The 17,027-nt window shown below is 35.3% G+C and overlaps 1 protein-coding gene across 2 annotated transcripts in view; it reads left to right on the top strand.

The window, feature by feature from the left end:
• LOC309574709 (solute carrier family 12 member 7-like) overlaps positions 1-17,027 on the top strand; it is a gene marked incomplete at its 5' end in the record, with an annotated part of 72,749 nt that overhangs the window by 25,744 nt on the left and 29,978 nt on the right. For both annotated transcript variants that reach the window (XM_082284535.1, XM_082284536.1), the window contains 8 exons: positions 15-145; positions 1,847-2,088; positions 4,733-4,944; positions 9,093-9,260; positions 10,653-10,751; positions 11,408-11,465; positions 14,686-14,860; positions 16,699-16,817. In XM_082284535.1, the coding sequence (XP_082140661.1) occupies positions 15-145; positions 1,847-2,088; positions 4,733-4,944; positions 9,093-9,260; positions 10,653-10,751; positions 11,408-11,465; positions 14,686-14,860; positions 16,699-16,817 (1,204 nt within the window). The remainder of the gene's footprint in view (positions 1-14; positions 146-1,846; positions 2,089-4,732; positions 4,945-9,092; positions 9,261-10,652; positions 10,752-11,407; positions 11,466-14,685; positions 14,861-16,698; positions 16,818-17,027) is intronic.

Raw genomic sequence — 17,027 nt, 5'->3', positions numbered from 1 at the left:
TGTTAAATTCACAGCTGGAGGCTCTTACTACATGATTTCAAGATCCTTAGGGCCAGAGTTTGGTGGTGCAGTGGGACTTTGTTTCTACTTGGGCACAACCTTTGCAGGAGCAATGTACATTCTTGGTACCATTGAAATTTTATTGGTAAGTCCTAGTTTCTCTTAAGACTAAATGTATTTGAGCTGTTTTGGAATATTGCTGATGAATGTTCTAAATAGTCTAAAATGCATTCTAGTCTGGTGATTGTTAATGTTTTGATAGTACATTTTCAGGATGTTGATATTTATTCTTACTCTACTTGTGACTATTTGAGAAAGTTAAATTCTTATTAGTAATACAAAAATAAATTAAAGGCTATTTGATGTATATTTATTCTGCTTAATTTAGGAACCAATCATAAATCTTCTTTTTCCAAATGAGAGTCTGCAAGCCTAGATCAGGCAAGCATTACCGGGGTAACTCACTGCTGCCCAATGAAAAGTTCTGAAGAACATGAAGGTCATATCTCCAATGAGGCAATAATAATCTATCCCTCTTCCTCATTTCAAACTACTGGCTTTGAGTTTTCATCTATTTGCAAAGATGCTGTGGCCCAGCTACTATGGCTTTGCTTCATCTGGGGGGGGCAATAATTGGTCATATCAGAAACTTAAGATATGTACAGGAGATACTTCAGAATTCTTTCTTGTTACTTACAATGATCCATGTCATCAAATCCAGGCTTTTTAAAATTTGAATTAGAGATAGTCTTCACTAATGCTTGCTTGTGTGATCTGATCTATAGTAGCAACATGAGCACATGTTAAATTGTGGATTGAATTTGGTGCAGTGTTCTCCCTATTAGATAGTCATGCTGGGTTTGTGTTGTTAATAAAAATGTACAGGTTTCAGCTCCAGAATTTGAAGTAAAATGCCACCCAGGATATCTGACAAAGACCTCAGAATAGACCCCTGTCATAAGCACAAGGCATGAGTATTGCTTTTTTTTTTTTCTCCACTGGGGCATGGATTATTTTGAGAAACAGAAATCAGTTGTCTGCCTGTGTTTTTCCCTGGCAAAGGCTGTGAACAGCAGGTCAACAAAATTCACAAGAACATCTTCAGGAGTACCTCCATATAGAGCCTGAAACTTCAGCAACATCACAATCTAGGGTTTTCTAACAATATATACTCTATCAGTAATATTTTTTTCAATTTGCTTTCTTTTTCTTCCATGATGATGTGACAATTCTCATCTTTTTCAGCATTCTAGTAAATATTAATTTGCTAAACTTAAGTTTAATCTAAAAAAATTCTGGTTAATAATTGTCTATTTTTGGTTTTTGCTTATAAATGTATCATGGTAGCCTCCTGTTCAAAGTTTCTTCCTGCCTTTAGGAATTATATTATTGAAAAATAGTCATTTTAGCAGTTTTTTGGAAGGAGTGGAGTTGCCTCAAGCCCTAATGTTCAAGCCCTAGCTGAGCGGAGAGGGTTTTTTTCAGGGGTGCTAGAAGAAGGAATATAGATATTGTTATGTAGTGTAGTGTGCTACTTCCTTTTCCACCCAAATTCCTTAGCGGTTTTTCTCATTTGGCAGACACATGAATTTAAGGAGTGGAAACTCTTTAATGGGAGAGAAGAAGCTGGAGCAAAAGCTGTATCCTATTCTCAAAATTTGTTTTTCTTCACCCTTGCCTTTCCCTTCCTTTTATCTCTACACTTTCTAAATGCCCAAATTTTCTGGCTAAAATCATTTGTGAAAGCAAAACTGGTGTAGAAGGTTAGATTTTGTAGTTCAAGTAAATGATTTTTTAATAAAATGTCCATTATTACATGTATGATAATTTGCCATATCACTTGCAGACCTATATTTCTCCAAGTGCCGCTATATTTAAAGTGGAAGATGTTGGTGAAGAAACAGAGGCTATGCTCAACAACATGAGAGTCTATGGAACATGTATTATCATTCTGATGGCTGTAGTAGTATTTGTGGGAGTGAAATATGTCAACAAACTTGCACTGGTCTTCCTTGCCTGTGTGATTCTTTCCATCATTGCCATATATGCTGGAGCTATTAAGACTGCTTTTGACCCACCTGACTTTCCGTAAGTGCAATATCCAAGTTGTGTGGGTTATTAAAAAAAAAAAAAAAGAAGCGTGGGGAGGGAATAGGTACTGCAACCATTTCATGTTTTAAGCTAAGCTTCAAAATACAACCACATTGTCTTCAGTGGTAGGTTTATGTAGTTTAAATATTGATGTGCTCATTTATTATTCTGAGTTACATATCCGAATCTTTCTCTCATTTTTCGTAAGATATGATAACTCTAGAAAATGTTCTTTGGTGCTTAAAATTACTGGCTTTTATTCCATCCACACCTAAGGAGCAAGAAGGTGGGTTTTGCTGACAGTAAATATAACTGCTGTATCTAAAGATTTAAACTAAAAACCTATAGAATAAAATAAAAAGGTCAAAAAAAGCATTGTAGCTATGAACCATAGTTCGAAAGAAACTTTTAAACTTCTGTGTTGCGAGGAAATTTTTGAAACTTCCATTTCTCCCTACTTAAAATTGAAACATTGAGGTGTTTACATTCACTTGTGTTTGTGAAGCCTTTCCCGTTAATAAAATAAAATTGTATTGTTGTTATGCATGACACGTTGCTTCTCAACATCCTCAATGTGCATAATTCCTAGCTCAATAAGAGTTATTTCTTTACTCCAGTTGTTAGGTGCATTCCACTTTACCCAGTTGTGTGAGTTGCATTTTTGTGCATCTTTTTATCTTGAAAGAGAAAACAAAATTATATTGCTTAAGGCATTATCAGAATAGGCTGATAACTTCAGTCTTGCATGGTACTTCATAATAAGAGTTATCCTTTGCTGTATGATTGTTACACATTCGATATTTGAGGTGTTGGTAATTGCATTACAAATTAGCATTAGACCAGTACTTGTGGACGGTTTGTAACATAATGCCAAGTCTTCTGTTGAGAAGATAAGCATGATCAAAAATGTTGACATATTCCTGAATGAAACTTTTGTTTCTTACAGCAACTTTCAGTTGCTATTATCCTGTAGCTGACTGGAAGAGAAATAGAAGCAACACCGAAGCCTTTAAAAAAAAAATCATCGTAACATATGGCTAAATATTTCAAACTCTTATTTGTTTCTGTATGAGGAACATACAGAAGTTCTCTACAGAGAGCATACAGTCTAAGCCAGTTCTCATAGATTAGTTGTGTGAAAGCTAGCAAAAGAAATTTAATATATATATATATCTATCTCTAAAGAGAAAGTTTTAGTAATTTAAATATTTAGAAGTATGTTAATGAGAAGGTGCCGCAAAGATTAGTAGAATTTATGTCAAAACTAATATCAAAGATTTTTTTGTTCCAGAGGAACAAAACACATAAAATCAAAGGAAATATCTTTCTGTCACCTGTATAGGTAAAAGAGAGTTTATGTGGATATGTAGCATATAAAACTTATTACCAACTTATTCAAGTTCCTGGAAACCTTACCTGAGCTGCTACTGTAATATTATTGTACTGGGGGAAAAAATATAAAAAGAGTTTATTTTCCAGGAAATATAATGGTTTAGAGTCTGCCTCAAAATGAGAAACTTGAGTGGGGTTCTATATAATGGTAAGACTGATCTGACAGTGGTTGTTAAAAAAAAAAAAAAAACAAACCAGCTTCCACTTAGCTGGTTGGTTAGGTTAATATCACTGACCTCCACTAAGTTTGTCCATTGTATAGGTGGTAAAATAGTTTACCTCATGATCTCCCAGTTGAATCAAACTGAAGGAAGTTTCCATTGTTTGTATCATTTGACCCTGCTGCTATTGAGTCATCAAATCAGTAGCAATTGAAAAGAAAAATAAGCAAGGCAAGTGGCAAGATGATCTCTTTAGCAACAATCTTCTGTTAAATTTGCTCAACTTCCATGTGATGCTATACCTTGAAGCCGCACTGGTGTATCTGCCTAACATACGTTTTATTTTATGTACCTTCTTTTGTTTTCATAGATAGATATCATTCCATTATTAAACAAGCCTGGAATCCTAAACATCTTTTGTGTAGTTTAGCAAAGAGATAAACCTAGATCCTTAATATTCTGTGCTGGTAGGAATTTGCTTTTGACAACTGTTCTGACTTTTCTAATTTTCTTTCATTCCTGAAAAAAGCAATTTGCTTCCCAATACATGATTCTTTAATATGTACTCCCATCACTGTTGTTAAATTTTGTTGTTTAACCTTCCTGGCTTATTTCCTACCTTTTAGATTGTAATATTTTTGAGGATGATCTAAAGTTTTTATTTGCTACAAAAGAAAGGACATGCTTTACTTGCTTAATCTTACTTTTATATTTTCTTCATCAGACTCATCTTTTAATTAAGTTTATAAAGTATTGATTAATTTTACTTCTTTCTTGTAGGACTGAATGCATCATGATTGCTGTTACTTCGTAGTCAAGCTGCTTAAATTGATTGTACTTTCTAAAGAATAAATCAGAAGGCAAAATAGCAGCTAATACCATAAAGTAGAAATATTTGATCCATGTTCTAATGACTGTTGATGATAGTTTTAGATGTAGAAGCTATATACTATTTTAGTAGGTGTAGTATAGGCCTTAAGATAGGAAGTGTAAATAATAGGTTTCTGAAGAAGTCTAATGGACAAAAAATAGCTTAATTCACATCCCTGTACTGAAGGAACACTGATTTTTGTTTTTCTTGTTTATAGTATCTGTCTCCTTGGAAACCGTACATTGTCAAAACGCAGCTTTGATGTCTGTGCCAAATTTACTGAAAGCAATAATAAAACAAAGACTACACCTTTGTGGCGCCTGTTCTGTGATAGCTCTTTGCTTAATGCTACATGTGATGACTACTTCAGTCTCAATAATGTAACAGAAATTCAAGGAATTCCAGGAATAATGAGTGGAGTTCTAACTGGTAAGTTGGAAAGCACAGTGATTTAAAAGCTTTTGGAAATTATTAATTTGGCCAATAGCTCGTCAGTAATATAGTGGTCTAGTCTGTCACTATTTCTTTACCTCTAATCTGTGTGAAAGATTGCTATCTTGAGCATGCTTCTTCCTATAAAATTTTCATCTGGTTTTAGAATCAAGGATCTTAGTATCAAGTGCTTTAATTTGGGGGTAATTGGAGTTTTATAAGTTCTCTTTCAATGAAAAAGGTAATAAAGTGTTTATCACAGCTATTTTTTTACATGTGTATGCCAAGCACACATTTCAATATGCTATTCATTAATATGTTTTCAAACTCTTCTGAGGGAGAACTTGTTACCAGTTTATAGGTGGTGCAATGAGAATGAAGTTCTGTGGCTTATTCAATGTGTACAACAAGTTAGTGATTGAATTCAAGAAAAGCAGTCTACTAAATGTATAGATTTTTTTTCTCTTTACGGATCTGTACAGTTGTGTCAGCTTGGAATTCCAATTGCATCGAGTCATAGGATTCATCTTAAATGTGTAATAATTTGCATTGTACACACACAAATGATGTTTCTGGGAATGAAATGGATGCTCTGATACCTCTCCCTTGCTTTCACTTAAAGTTTGATTTATATAAATATGCTACATAGGGGCGCTAGACAATCACTGCTGCCATAGTACCCCAGTTTAAAATATCAAATATAAAGTGTACATTAGCAGCTACTAAATGAAACATAGGCTTCTCTGAATCTAAATTTCTGTTTTAAAAAAAAATAGTTTTCTCAATGAAAAATGGAATTATTTGCTTGTTACAGGAAATGTAACTTAGGGTTTGTTCTCTGAATTTTATAATTTACCATATGCATAGCTACAATTTTTCATTAATAATTTTGCATTTCCTGCGCCAGATCACAAGTCAGCTGTATGTTCTAATTTTTTGCTACCCTGTGAGATTTAAATTGTGCTTTTACTTTTTGGAGGTTTCAGGCTGGCTACTAATTTTTTCTCCTTTTGGAAAGATGTGCTTTTGTTCCATTCGCTGTTTTTTTGAACTAGCAATCCTGTATAAAAGTATATTTTGCTAATTTATTCTCACATAATGCTAAGATCGCTAAAGACCAGGAATCTGCTGAAAGTTCAGTGTGAGCAACACACTTTCCAGTATTCATTGCTTTTTGCTTACCTATAGTGAATTTCATCAATTCCATTATGTTTACCCACTGAACCTGTTTTTTTGTTTTGGCTTTGTTTTTTTTTCTAAGTTCTTTGCAGCTGGGTTTCCTTCTACAAATTTCAGTTAACTGAGTATTGCCAGCAGGCTCTCATCTTGGTCCTAGCTCCTTTTTTCGGGCTGTTTGAGTGTACTGGATAGCACTGATTACATCCTGATGGTGTTCTTGTGAAAGCTTACTGGTGACTCCTCTGCATTACAAAGCTGTATTTCCATTTACTTTTACCTGTTACTTTCTGTCTTTGAACTGGTTTTTTTTATCCATGTGAGGACATTCCCTCTTTATCCAATGTCTGCTATAAATTCCTTGGGTGAGCAATATTTTAAAAACACGGGAAATACGGATGGACTGATCTAAGTGGATTGCCTTAATTTGTGTTTCCCTCAAGGAATTTGAGTAGTTCTGACAATTTTCTTTTACAAAAGCTGAGTTGAGGCTTCCCCAGTTTTTCAAAACTCAAGAAAAACTGTGAATAACTACTAAGTTCTGTCAGAACCCAAAGATAATTCCTATCTTTATTGCCTCTATCAACTGCTATTGTTGCTGTTGACTGTTCCTGTGCAGATGCTACTCTTGAGTCTTTAATTTCTATGTCTCCCTGAAACACTTTTAAATGAAAGAAATGGCCTTCTGTTTGTCCATGGATGTCAATATTATTTCACCTCAGCCTCAGGTCTTTCAGTGATCTTGGAGATTTTGGGCTGAGTACTGCTTTCCCTACTTTTGGAAGTGCGTGCTCTGCTCCTGTTCACTGATTAACATTTCTCTGAACAAGAACTACTTTGTAACAATGCATTTCACTATCCTAATTACGCCAAATGCTAAAACTAGGCGTTCTACTTGCTGAGTGTGAGCACACGTTCTGATACCTAGTGTTCGCTTGAGCTCAAGTGGCACAGATTTCTCAAGGAGAGTTTTCTTCCACTTGATATATGTTCTACATTGTGTGAAGACTTTGGAGCTGCAGGCTCTGCAAATTAAAGTTTCTTGAGCTGTGACTGGGAGTATTCAAATGACATGACTGCATGTCTTAGGACGTGTGATAATTCCACACCATTTATTGGGCACTCATATACAGTAAGTATTCATCTCTTATATACCTTCTGTGAATGTTGTCCCAACAATAACAAATCGTTCTGCAAGTGACTGACTAAATACGCCTGTAACTCTAACAAAAAAGATACAATTCTGCAACTAGGTTTAATCAACGTTGTTCTGCTTCATGGTAGCATGTTGGTCTGATACATTGTACCAGGTCTCATGTATGTATCCTCAATGTTGCTAGAGGAGCCTTGGCAATCAAGGAATGGTCCTAGAAGGGACAAATGTCTAGACTTTTCTGGATAGCTATTCTTTTTTCTCACCCCAACTTTCAAGTCCACTTGGATTATCACTTTTGGGAAAATGAGCATAGGAAAGCTCTGTGTGACATGCTGTGAAATAGGAAAGTGATTTCTATTTAACAAAATATCTAAGCCAATTATATCCACTTGTGCTGGCATGCACAGTTCCACAATTAAGTTTGTATGCATTGCAGTGCTCAAGTCATTGTCACTCCATATGTCGTGCTGAATAAAGGACACAAGCTGCTGAGTGCTCATTAAGAGTTTAAGTGCTTTTGATTGGCAGTTACAAACTAATTTAGGACTTTCTTCTTACGTTTCACAGGGGGTAGGTAGATGCTAATTTGGAGATCTAGTCTTATTTTACGTCGCTTCTCAAATTCCTGAAATTTAAAATTCTCTTGTTTCATTAACTTTTCTTAGGCTTCAGTTTTATCTCTAGATCAGTCTGTTACTCTTCTTCATTTGATTGAATACACATAGCATTCTTTACCATATAATACTTACTTTTAATCTTTGATCTGCTTTCTCTTCTGCTTCTCATGCACACTTCCATATATGCTTACCGATTGTAAGATTTTTGTTAAAAATCTGGGTATGAGTACCCTATCTTTGGCCACTTATGGTTTAAAGTCCATCTTCTATTTTACTCAAGGTTACTTTTTGCTATTATAAAAACTTAAAATATTGTATTTGAATTCCCTAAGGTTATTCAGGATGTCTGAAAATTGGCTATTTGATCATGCTGGCAGTCCATGGGAATTGTTTATTTCTTGTAAAATCCTTTGCCTTCTTGACAGGGCAGGAGAGTATCCACTTTGTTTCCTCACATATGATAGGACAACTTGTCTCATTTTCAAATAAGAATCAGTGTGGGCTGTTCTCATAATCTTACCAAGGTACAGAACCAGTGTTTCCACAAATGTAAGCTCTCAAAAGTTTCTGGCTTTTTGACCTATCAGTCTTCAAACAAATATGCTTCATTTGCTGGGGAATTTGAGCCATATTCTGCTGGGGGTTTTTTGCTTATAAGTGATCTTCTGAAGTCTGGTTACCCTGCTTTTGTCAACATGTGGAAATCTTTAGCCATGAACAGCTGAATCCTGAACTGTTATCCAGGATTATTCTGTACAGCAGGTCTCAAAGAACTCAAGTTACTGTTAAGTAGCATTTCTTTTTCATATTGCTCCTCAAAATACAAGAACAAGAAGTATTAGTATATACTGAGATGCCTTGAACCTGGAAGTAAGTTTCCTTATTTTTTCACAATAGTATATCTGTGTGCCTGCACAATGGAAATGTATGTTCTACAAATATATTAGAATTTAATTCTATAACTATATTTTCCTTTAAAAGAGGAGAAAATTTTGCAGGACGCATCTCACACTACTGCATTTTTACTGGCATGGACTGGAATGCCCACCAGTTACAATTGGTATTAATCATACTGGGAAATGTAATTATTTTTGTGTAAGAAAAAGGCATCTGATTTCTAGAATTATTGCGTTCTCACTAGTCGATATCCTGAAACAGAGATGACACTGGCTTTTGTTTTTTCCCTGACCTTGTAGATAATCTCTGGAGTGCCTATTCAGAAAAAGGATCAATAGTTGAGAAAAAAGATCAGCCCTCAGTTGCTGGATCAGAAGAGTCAAAAATGGGTGGACTTCCTTACGTTTTTACAGACATCATGACCTACTTCACAATGCTTGTAGGGATTTATTTCCCATCTGTGACAGGTAGATACAATTATTTTTCTTGCCTGAGGATGTGTACTTATACCTGGAAAAAAAAAATTTCATGTGAAAATTTTTAATTTTCACCAATCTTATTGGTGACTCATTCTGTTGCTGGTTTCTGTGTCCAAGTTTATATACCTAAAACCTTCTGGTGCTAGGCAGACATGGGTCATGGCTGATGACTTTTGGAGGTTATAGGACTTAAACAGGAAATCTGTTTAAGGGCCAAATCTATGTCTGAAAAGAAGGCAAAATCCTCATGGATTACTAAATGCTTATTCAAAATAAGATGCATACCTTTATAATACTTTAATCTTCAAAGGCATGAGAACGGTTTAATATTCAGATGATTCTGCAGGTATTCAAGCTGCCCGGTTAACTGCCTGGGCTTTGTTTAAATGTCCAATATTTTTTTGCCACACTAACTACGTAGACTTTTTTGTCAAGCTTAAACTAGTTGTATTTCATTTTCCTCAGCTCATGCTTGACTGAAACAACCAGACATGTTTTTCTTCTCAAGTCCCAGCTGAAGTAATATCAAGTAACAGAATAGAACTCCAGTAAGAAGCTGCAGCACTGTTTGCTAGTATTATCAAGTGGAAGTGTCCCTTTGTATTCACTGTTTGAACCCCACTGCTCCCATTTCTTTACTTCAGATGCATACCATTTCATCATATCTGAACCCATGGTTAATGTTTCATTCCATGGAGTTTGACAATGTTTTTGCACTGGAGCATCTTGACGTTAGCTTCTATGTTTTTGCTTCCAGTGGTCAGGTCAGTTCTAGGAGAGATGGCAGAAATAGTTATTGTATGGGTTTCTTTCCCTCCTATGAGAGTATGTTCTACAAAGTACTTCTGTTCTCTTTTTAGATTCACATACATGTGTACATGTGATTTTTCTAACCATTCTTTTTCTTGCCTGCTCTTTTCTTTTTTGCTTCAAAGCTTTTTTTTGTTAGTTTATTGATTTGCTTGCATATGTTATTATGATGGTCTGTTTAGTAGAAAGTTAGTGCCTTAGGTCACACTGGCTAAAATTGCTAAATCCCTATTAATTTATAACATCCACCCCCGGTATTTTGCTACTCCTTGTATTTCTTCATTTCAAGAATGATTCTGAGGTTATGCTTGAAAAATAATTTTTTTTAATCTGTCTTTTTACTGACCTTTATAGGATTTACTTATTCAAGTGGGTAGTAATACAGATTTCTGAATAAAATGAAGGTATAAATTGACGATTTGTGAAGGATTATATTTTACTTTTGTAGCCTGCTTCATTAGTAATCCCTCTGTTAAATTTGGCTTAAAATTAGATGTTCATATTCTATTAGTTATTAACATGGAATTATTGTTAATTGTTTTTATGACATAAATTTTATCCCTTTTTAAGGTATTATGGCAGGTTCAAACAGATCTGGAGATCTAAAGGATGCTCAGAAATCTATTCCTACTGGAACGATTTTGGCTATTTCAACTACATCTTTTATTTGTATCCTTTATACTATGACTTTTTTCTAGTCTACATTTTGTAGGTGTAACAGAATTTTTACTGGAAAGTCATTAGAGTTCCCCGAGTATAAAATGAATGAAATATAAACTGAAAAGAAATATTTTATATTTGTCTAAAATATCAGTATTATTTATAAATATTAATAAAATATATCAAAATTTATTAACAATTATATACTATATTCTACTAGTGCTTCAAATTCCAGTATATAATTGATGGTTTTAGTCAAGCGATCCAAAGGTTTTTAGCATTGTTTCAGTTGGCAGGTTGTTGTTATACTCAGTATAATCAGATCTTAAACCAAACAACCAGCAATTGAAGTTGTCGGTCCTTCAAAACCTAGTGTACACAAGTACTTGCTTATTTGTATGAGAAAATACCTGTTCTGTTGCATGATATATGAACTGGCTATTTCCAATACTTCACAAATCGCTATGAATCAAATACAGTCATGAAGAACATAAACTAAAAAATTGTAGCATGGAAGAACTAAAACAAACAAACAAAAAGCAACCAGGAAATGCACACACACTTCATTGTTGTGGATGTTTTCATTTCATACCTAGGTGAAAAGTGGTGGGGTTTTTTCTATGTTATTTTTTTAGAGAGTAATCTTCCTTCAGTCTCAGTAACAGATCTCTCCTGTATAGTGTTGTTTGGTGCCTGTATAGAAGGTGTGATATTAAGAGATAAGTAAGTCGTATTCAACTTCTAATATTACAGGGAGTATAATCATAAGTTATATTAATAGGACTTATTAATGGCTCTTCTGTGAAATATGCATATGGTATATATTTCTTTTGCTTAGGTTAAAACTGGAGGGAAAGCTTGTCTGTTAAACTGAGATGGCTGCAAAAACTGGTCAGGTTACCGGACTTTATGCCTTCAAGAAGCAGAAGCAGAACCTAAGATAAATGTTTGAAGTTGAACCAGCCTAATAAAATGTTCTTGACAAAGAAAGTCATAATTAGTATTTGCAGAACTGATGCATGGGGATAAGGGGATATTACTTTGGGAGAAGTAATAGGCTTTTGAAGAACAAATTTAAAAATTTGGGGGTTACGTGACAAGGGGACTTTGTAAGACTGCAGTGCACCATTATGGTTTCCTCTAGACATATGACTATTTTTTGTTTTAAAATCTCAGTTTTACATCAGGAGTCATCTCGATTTTCAAGCATGTAGTTGCCTGACAAATTTAAGGCCTAATATGAAGGATGAAGGGAATAAATGTGATGGATATGAGCATGAAGAAAATCTCCAGATTTTGATCAATTTCTCCGTTAGGAGAAGTTGGTTAAGATGAAATTTTTGTCAGGTTTCACATTTGTTTTCTTGCTGGTGTCTGGTTCTCTTTTCTACTGAGGCCCACGTTTGCTTTTGGTTGTGGCAGTGGGGTATTGTTTAAAAGGTGGCGAAGTTGATGCTGAGACTACTTATTTCATTAGTCTAGAAGGAAAACCGGAAGTTAAAAGCTGGTTTCTAATCAAACTAATACAAGAAGCAGCAGGCTTTTTCCATTGTCTCTCACAGCATCCTCATAGGCAAACTCAAGAAGTGTGGAGAGTAAGGTGGATTGAGAAGTGGCTGACTGGCATATTCCAGAGGGTCATGGTCAGTGGCAGAGTCTAGTTGGAGGCCTGTGTCCCCCAGGGTTCTATACTGGACCAGTATATGCCCTTGTGGCCAAGAAGACCAGTGTAATCCTGGGTTGCACTAGGAGGAAGAGCATTGCCAGCAGGTCGAGGGAGGTGATCCTGCCCCTCTACTCAGCCCTGGTGAGGCAGTATTTGGATTGCTGTGTCCATTTCTGGGCTCCTCAGTACATGAGAGACATGGAGTCCCTGGAGGTCCAGTGGAGGGCTATGAAGATAATAAAGGAATTGGAGCATCTCTCTTACGAGGAAAGGCTGAGGGAACTGGGCCTGTTCAGCCTTATGAAGACATGACTGAGAGGGGACCTCATCAATGTATTTAAGTAAGTAAAGGAGGGGTGCCAAGAAGGTGGACCTGGGCTCTTGTCAGTGGTGCCAGCCAACAGGACAAGAAGCAATGGGCCGAAACTGATGCACAGGAAGTTCCACGTGAATATGAGGATGAAATTCTTTACTGTGTGGGTGACTGAGCACTGAAACAGATTGTCCAGAGAGGTTGTGGAGTCTCCCTCATTGGAGATATTACAGAACTATCTGGATGCAATCCCATGCAATGTGCTCTGGCATGACTCTGCTTGAGCAGAGAGGTTGGATCAGGTGACCCACTGTGGTCCCTTCCAACCTTACTTGTTCTTTGATTCTGTGATTTTTACTTTAAAATTATATTGCCGCATCAGTGAAAATACCTGGTAATTGTTTCTTCAAAGTAAATATAAAAGTCAAATCAAACTGCCTAGGAAATAGTAAATGAATTCTGAAATAAGAAATTGATGCAGAGCTAATATCTATAAACTCACATTTTTTAAATTTACAGGGCAGGGGGAAGGGAATTTTCCAAGATGTTATCTATCATTAGAGCAGGTTGCATAGCAGCAAGAGCCTTGAATCCATGAACTTTCATTTACATTGCTGCCAGTTTTTATGTGGCTGAAATCCAGCAGAATAGTAAAGTGTATGGATTTTTAGTCTGGTTTAAAAACTGGGTTTTGAGGCTTTTTTCATGATGATTGTTATATCTGCAATGGGAAAAAAGTAGGTTGTACATTTTTCTGTTTCTTGCATCTCTTCAAGTTATTCCTATCCTGTGTTTAATTAAAAAAACAGGCATTAGAATTTGAACAAAGAATAAATATGTAGTTATATAAATCTTGATATAGAAGCACAATATGGGTTTTGTCCTATAATTTTGAGGAGTGTGATTTACCTTTTTTTTCCCTCTTTGCTGAAAATGTGTGTAGTCATGCATCCAAACTTGGGCATAAGCAAGAATTTGAACACTGACTTATTTTATTCACTTTATTGCTGTGTTTCTTGACCCTATTTTAATAGCAGGTCTGAAAAGATAAAAAGCACTTAATTTTTCTTAGTTTTTATCTTCTTTCATTTCTGTAGACTTTTCCTTTTATTTTGGAAAACCTGAACTCATTGGAAAAAGATAACAGTGGTATCACAGTAGAGATAGCCTTAAAATAAATTTTGGCTGCTTACTAACAGCAGTAAGATGAACTACAAGAACCTTACTTGCTTTTAAAACAAAACTGTCAATTCGAAGGAGGGGTGAGCGAGGAATAACATTTTTGTAATTTATTCAAGTCATGCCTAAATTAACATAAAGTTAAGTATCTAAAAAAGATAGTGGAGGTAGTATTGGATGGGACACTCAGGACTGTGATGAAAGCGCGTCTTCCTGACTTCTACCCACTTGTTTGCTGTAGTAAATTAAAAACTGCGTCAGGTAGCAAAACAGCCAGAAGATGTGGAAAACTCAAAATCATTGTGTCTAGTAATTTGTCTGTTTACTTGTTGTATGTCAGTGTCACACTTTTAAAAGGAAAGGCTAATACTTTTTGTGAATCTCCTGCTTATGCCCCAGAGTATACTTGCATTAGTAGTGGAACAGATTTCTGCAATCTAGTTCCTAGCTGTCACAAGAATCTGTAAGATACATATGTACATACTCCTGCTATTGCTGTTAATTCTGAAAAGTTTGCCAAGATATTTGGTAATTGCTGCATAACTGCTTAGAGGCAGCACTTAATGTGAAGCAATTTTACTATCTTCTTTAAAACAGCACGGTAAAGAGAGAGTGCTTGGTTGGGAAATCCTATAGTGCGTACTGTAACATAGTGTTTATTGTTAAAAAGTGCCATTGTCCAAAAACATTGAAATGTGGGTGTTGAAACTATAATAAAAGTTATTTTAACGCTTACTGATTCTTTTTTGTTTTAATTATTTTTGTTTCCCCTGTTCTTTCCTAAGGTTTGGAGAAGCAGTTAATGGAAATCTGGTGGTTGGTACACTGGCCTGGCCTTCTCCATGGGTTATTGTGATTGGTTCATTCTTTTCAACATGTGGCGCTGGTCTCCAGAGTCTCACTGGTGCACCCCGGCTGTTGCAGGCCATTGCAAGAGATGGCATTGTACCGTTTATTCAAGTGAGATTTTTCTTGTTCTTGTTGTTACAGTACTTCCCATGTGACTTCTATTTTGACAAAAAAATATGAGGCATTATTTCTGCTGTTCCTGTAGAATGTGAAGAAAAGATTTGGAACTCAGTTCTATTTGTGTAGAATAATAGATCAGGCTATTGTAGGACAAAGTTTGAGCTTCAGTACTTTTGTGCAGTGCAATTTAATTATGTTTGTTCTTACACATGAAAGTTAGTGGTTCCAAACTGAGAATATAGTATTCTATAAACCGAAATAAATGAACTAAGAACCAACTAATAACTGAAATTCTAGACTCCAGGCTGTGTTTACTGCTTGTATTTGTGAACAGAGTTACACTATGGAAATGCATAATACTTCTCATATTATGGAGATATAAACCTAATTTTTATTCATTTTTGTAAGGTAAACGAAGTCAGCAAAGCTATAACAGTAGAATTCTATCCCATTACTCCAAACACGAAGATTTGTTCCAACACCTCTGTGCATGTTTTAGGAAGAAATAAATCAGATTTTTCTTAAAGTAAGGGAGCTGGCAAACAGAAGATGATGAGAGAATTCTTGCTGGCTGCTTCTGCAAAACCCAGACAACAACACTTGAATTAAAAATTAGTAAATAAGACTCTGAAAGATAATAGTGTCTGGAGAGTAAAGCTGTGATCTCTGTGGGGAAGTTTGGAGTTTGAAAGCTTACCTCAAGACTTGCAAGAGTATCAGTATCTGTAACGGGAAGTAAATACACTAAGTATGCTAGGGTGGAGGGACTGAGTAGTGGTGGAGTTCGACTTGTCAACAGAAAGGGGTTATAATGCAGTAAGTTGTGAGTGCTGGGTAGTATAGAGAAAGAGAAACAAGAAAAATTTACTTTTGCCTGAAGCAAAAATTTGGTACAGAGAGGGTGACATTATGATTACATGTCTTCAGAGTTAGACTTGAAAGGAGTGAAGAATCAAAAGGAAAAGATTTGTGGTTTGGGAAGTGAGAGAAAGGGAATTGAAGAGAAGCAGTATATTTAAAGAGGGATTTGACACTTGAGGATGCACTTGCAGTTTTGGAGTGATATGGCTACTGAATGGACAATCAAGGAAATGAAAGGAGATTATTATAGAAGCCAGAGTATGACATATTTAAGAAAAAAAAAACCAAAATACTTGAAACATGAGTAGAAAAAAGAGGGATTTTAATATAATGGTAGGAAAATTGATGGAGGACAGGAAGGTAAAGAAGACAGTATGGAGAATGAATAAGGACTTGATTTCTGTAATTGAATGGAGAAATACAGAGGAGAATAAATACCACTGGAACTTCAGGCAAAGCATTTTGCCATCTGTCACCAGTATAGCTGGATAGAATTCTCCACAAAGGAAATTACCACATGCAAAATGGTTTTGGGTAGGGCTCTGTGCAGGATCATAGTCTTATCCAAGTCCTCCTTATGTTATTATGTTGATAAGGACTGAATTGACACCTCATTTCTGTGTTACAAAAAATACTGGCCTAAACTATATTAGCTTTTTACTGGGCATAAATTTCTTATGCATATGGTTTTTAATTTATTTAAGAATATTTCAACAACAGCTGCAATAGTACTTTAATGTTATGTAGTCACTGCTTACATTAGTAAGCATATTTTATATTGGAAATATGTGTTCTGCAATTTTAGTTTTGGTTTTCAACAGTATAGATAGCATCATTTTCCTTTGTAACCAATGTCTACTTTTAGTTCCAGTTAGAGCTAAGTAAGTTAGTTCATGATTTGTACCATAGTTCATAATTGTATAATGAACAGCTTTCCCTAATCTTACTTTTAACTTGAATTGAAATAGATATTTGGTCATGGAAAAGCAAATGGAGAACCAACTTGGGCTCTGCTCCTCACTGCTGGTATTTGTGAAATAGGAATTTTGATAGCCTCATTGGACAGTGTAGCACCAATTCTTTCAATGTAAGTATGAGCGTGGTGTTTTGTGTTCTTAAGTAAAATAGTACTTTATTTTTAAATTAAGTAGGTAATTATTTTTCTTTTTGAAATAATACATGTTAGACTTTGTTTTCTAGCAAATTATATTTCTATTTGATCCTACAGATAATATAAAACAACAAAATGTTTTGGTTGAACTGATTTCTAGGCCCAAAAAATTTTTTCCATGACAGA

Source organism: Coloeus monedula (genome assembly GCF_965178545.1).
Source record: "Coloeus monedula genome assembly, chromosome: 1".
NCBI classification, from domain to species: Eukaryota; Metazoa; Chordata; class Aves; order Passeriformes; family Corvidae; genus Coloeus; species Coloeus monedula.
This window is presented reverse-complemented; position numbering and strand designations above follow the sequence as displayed.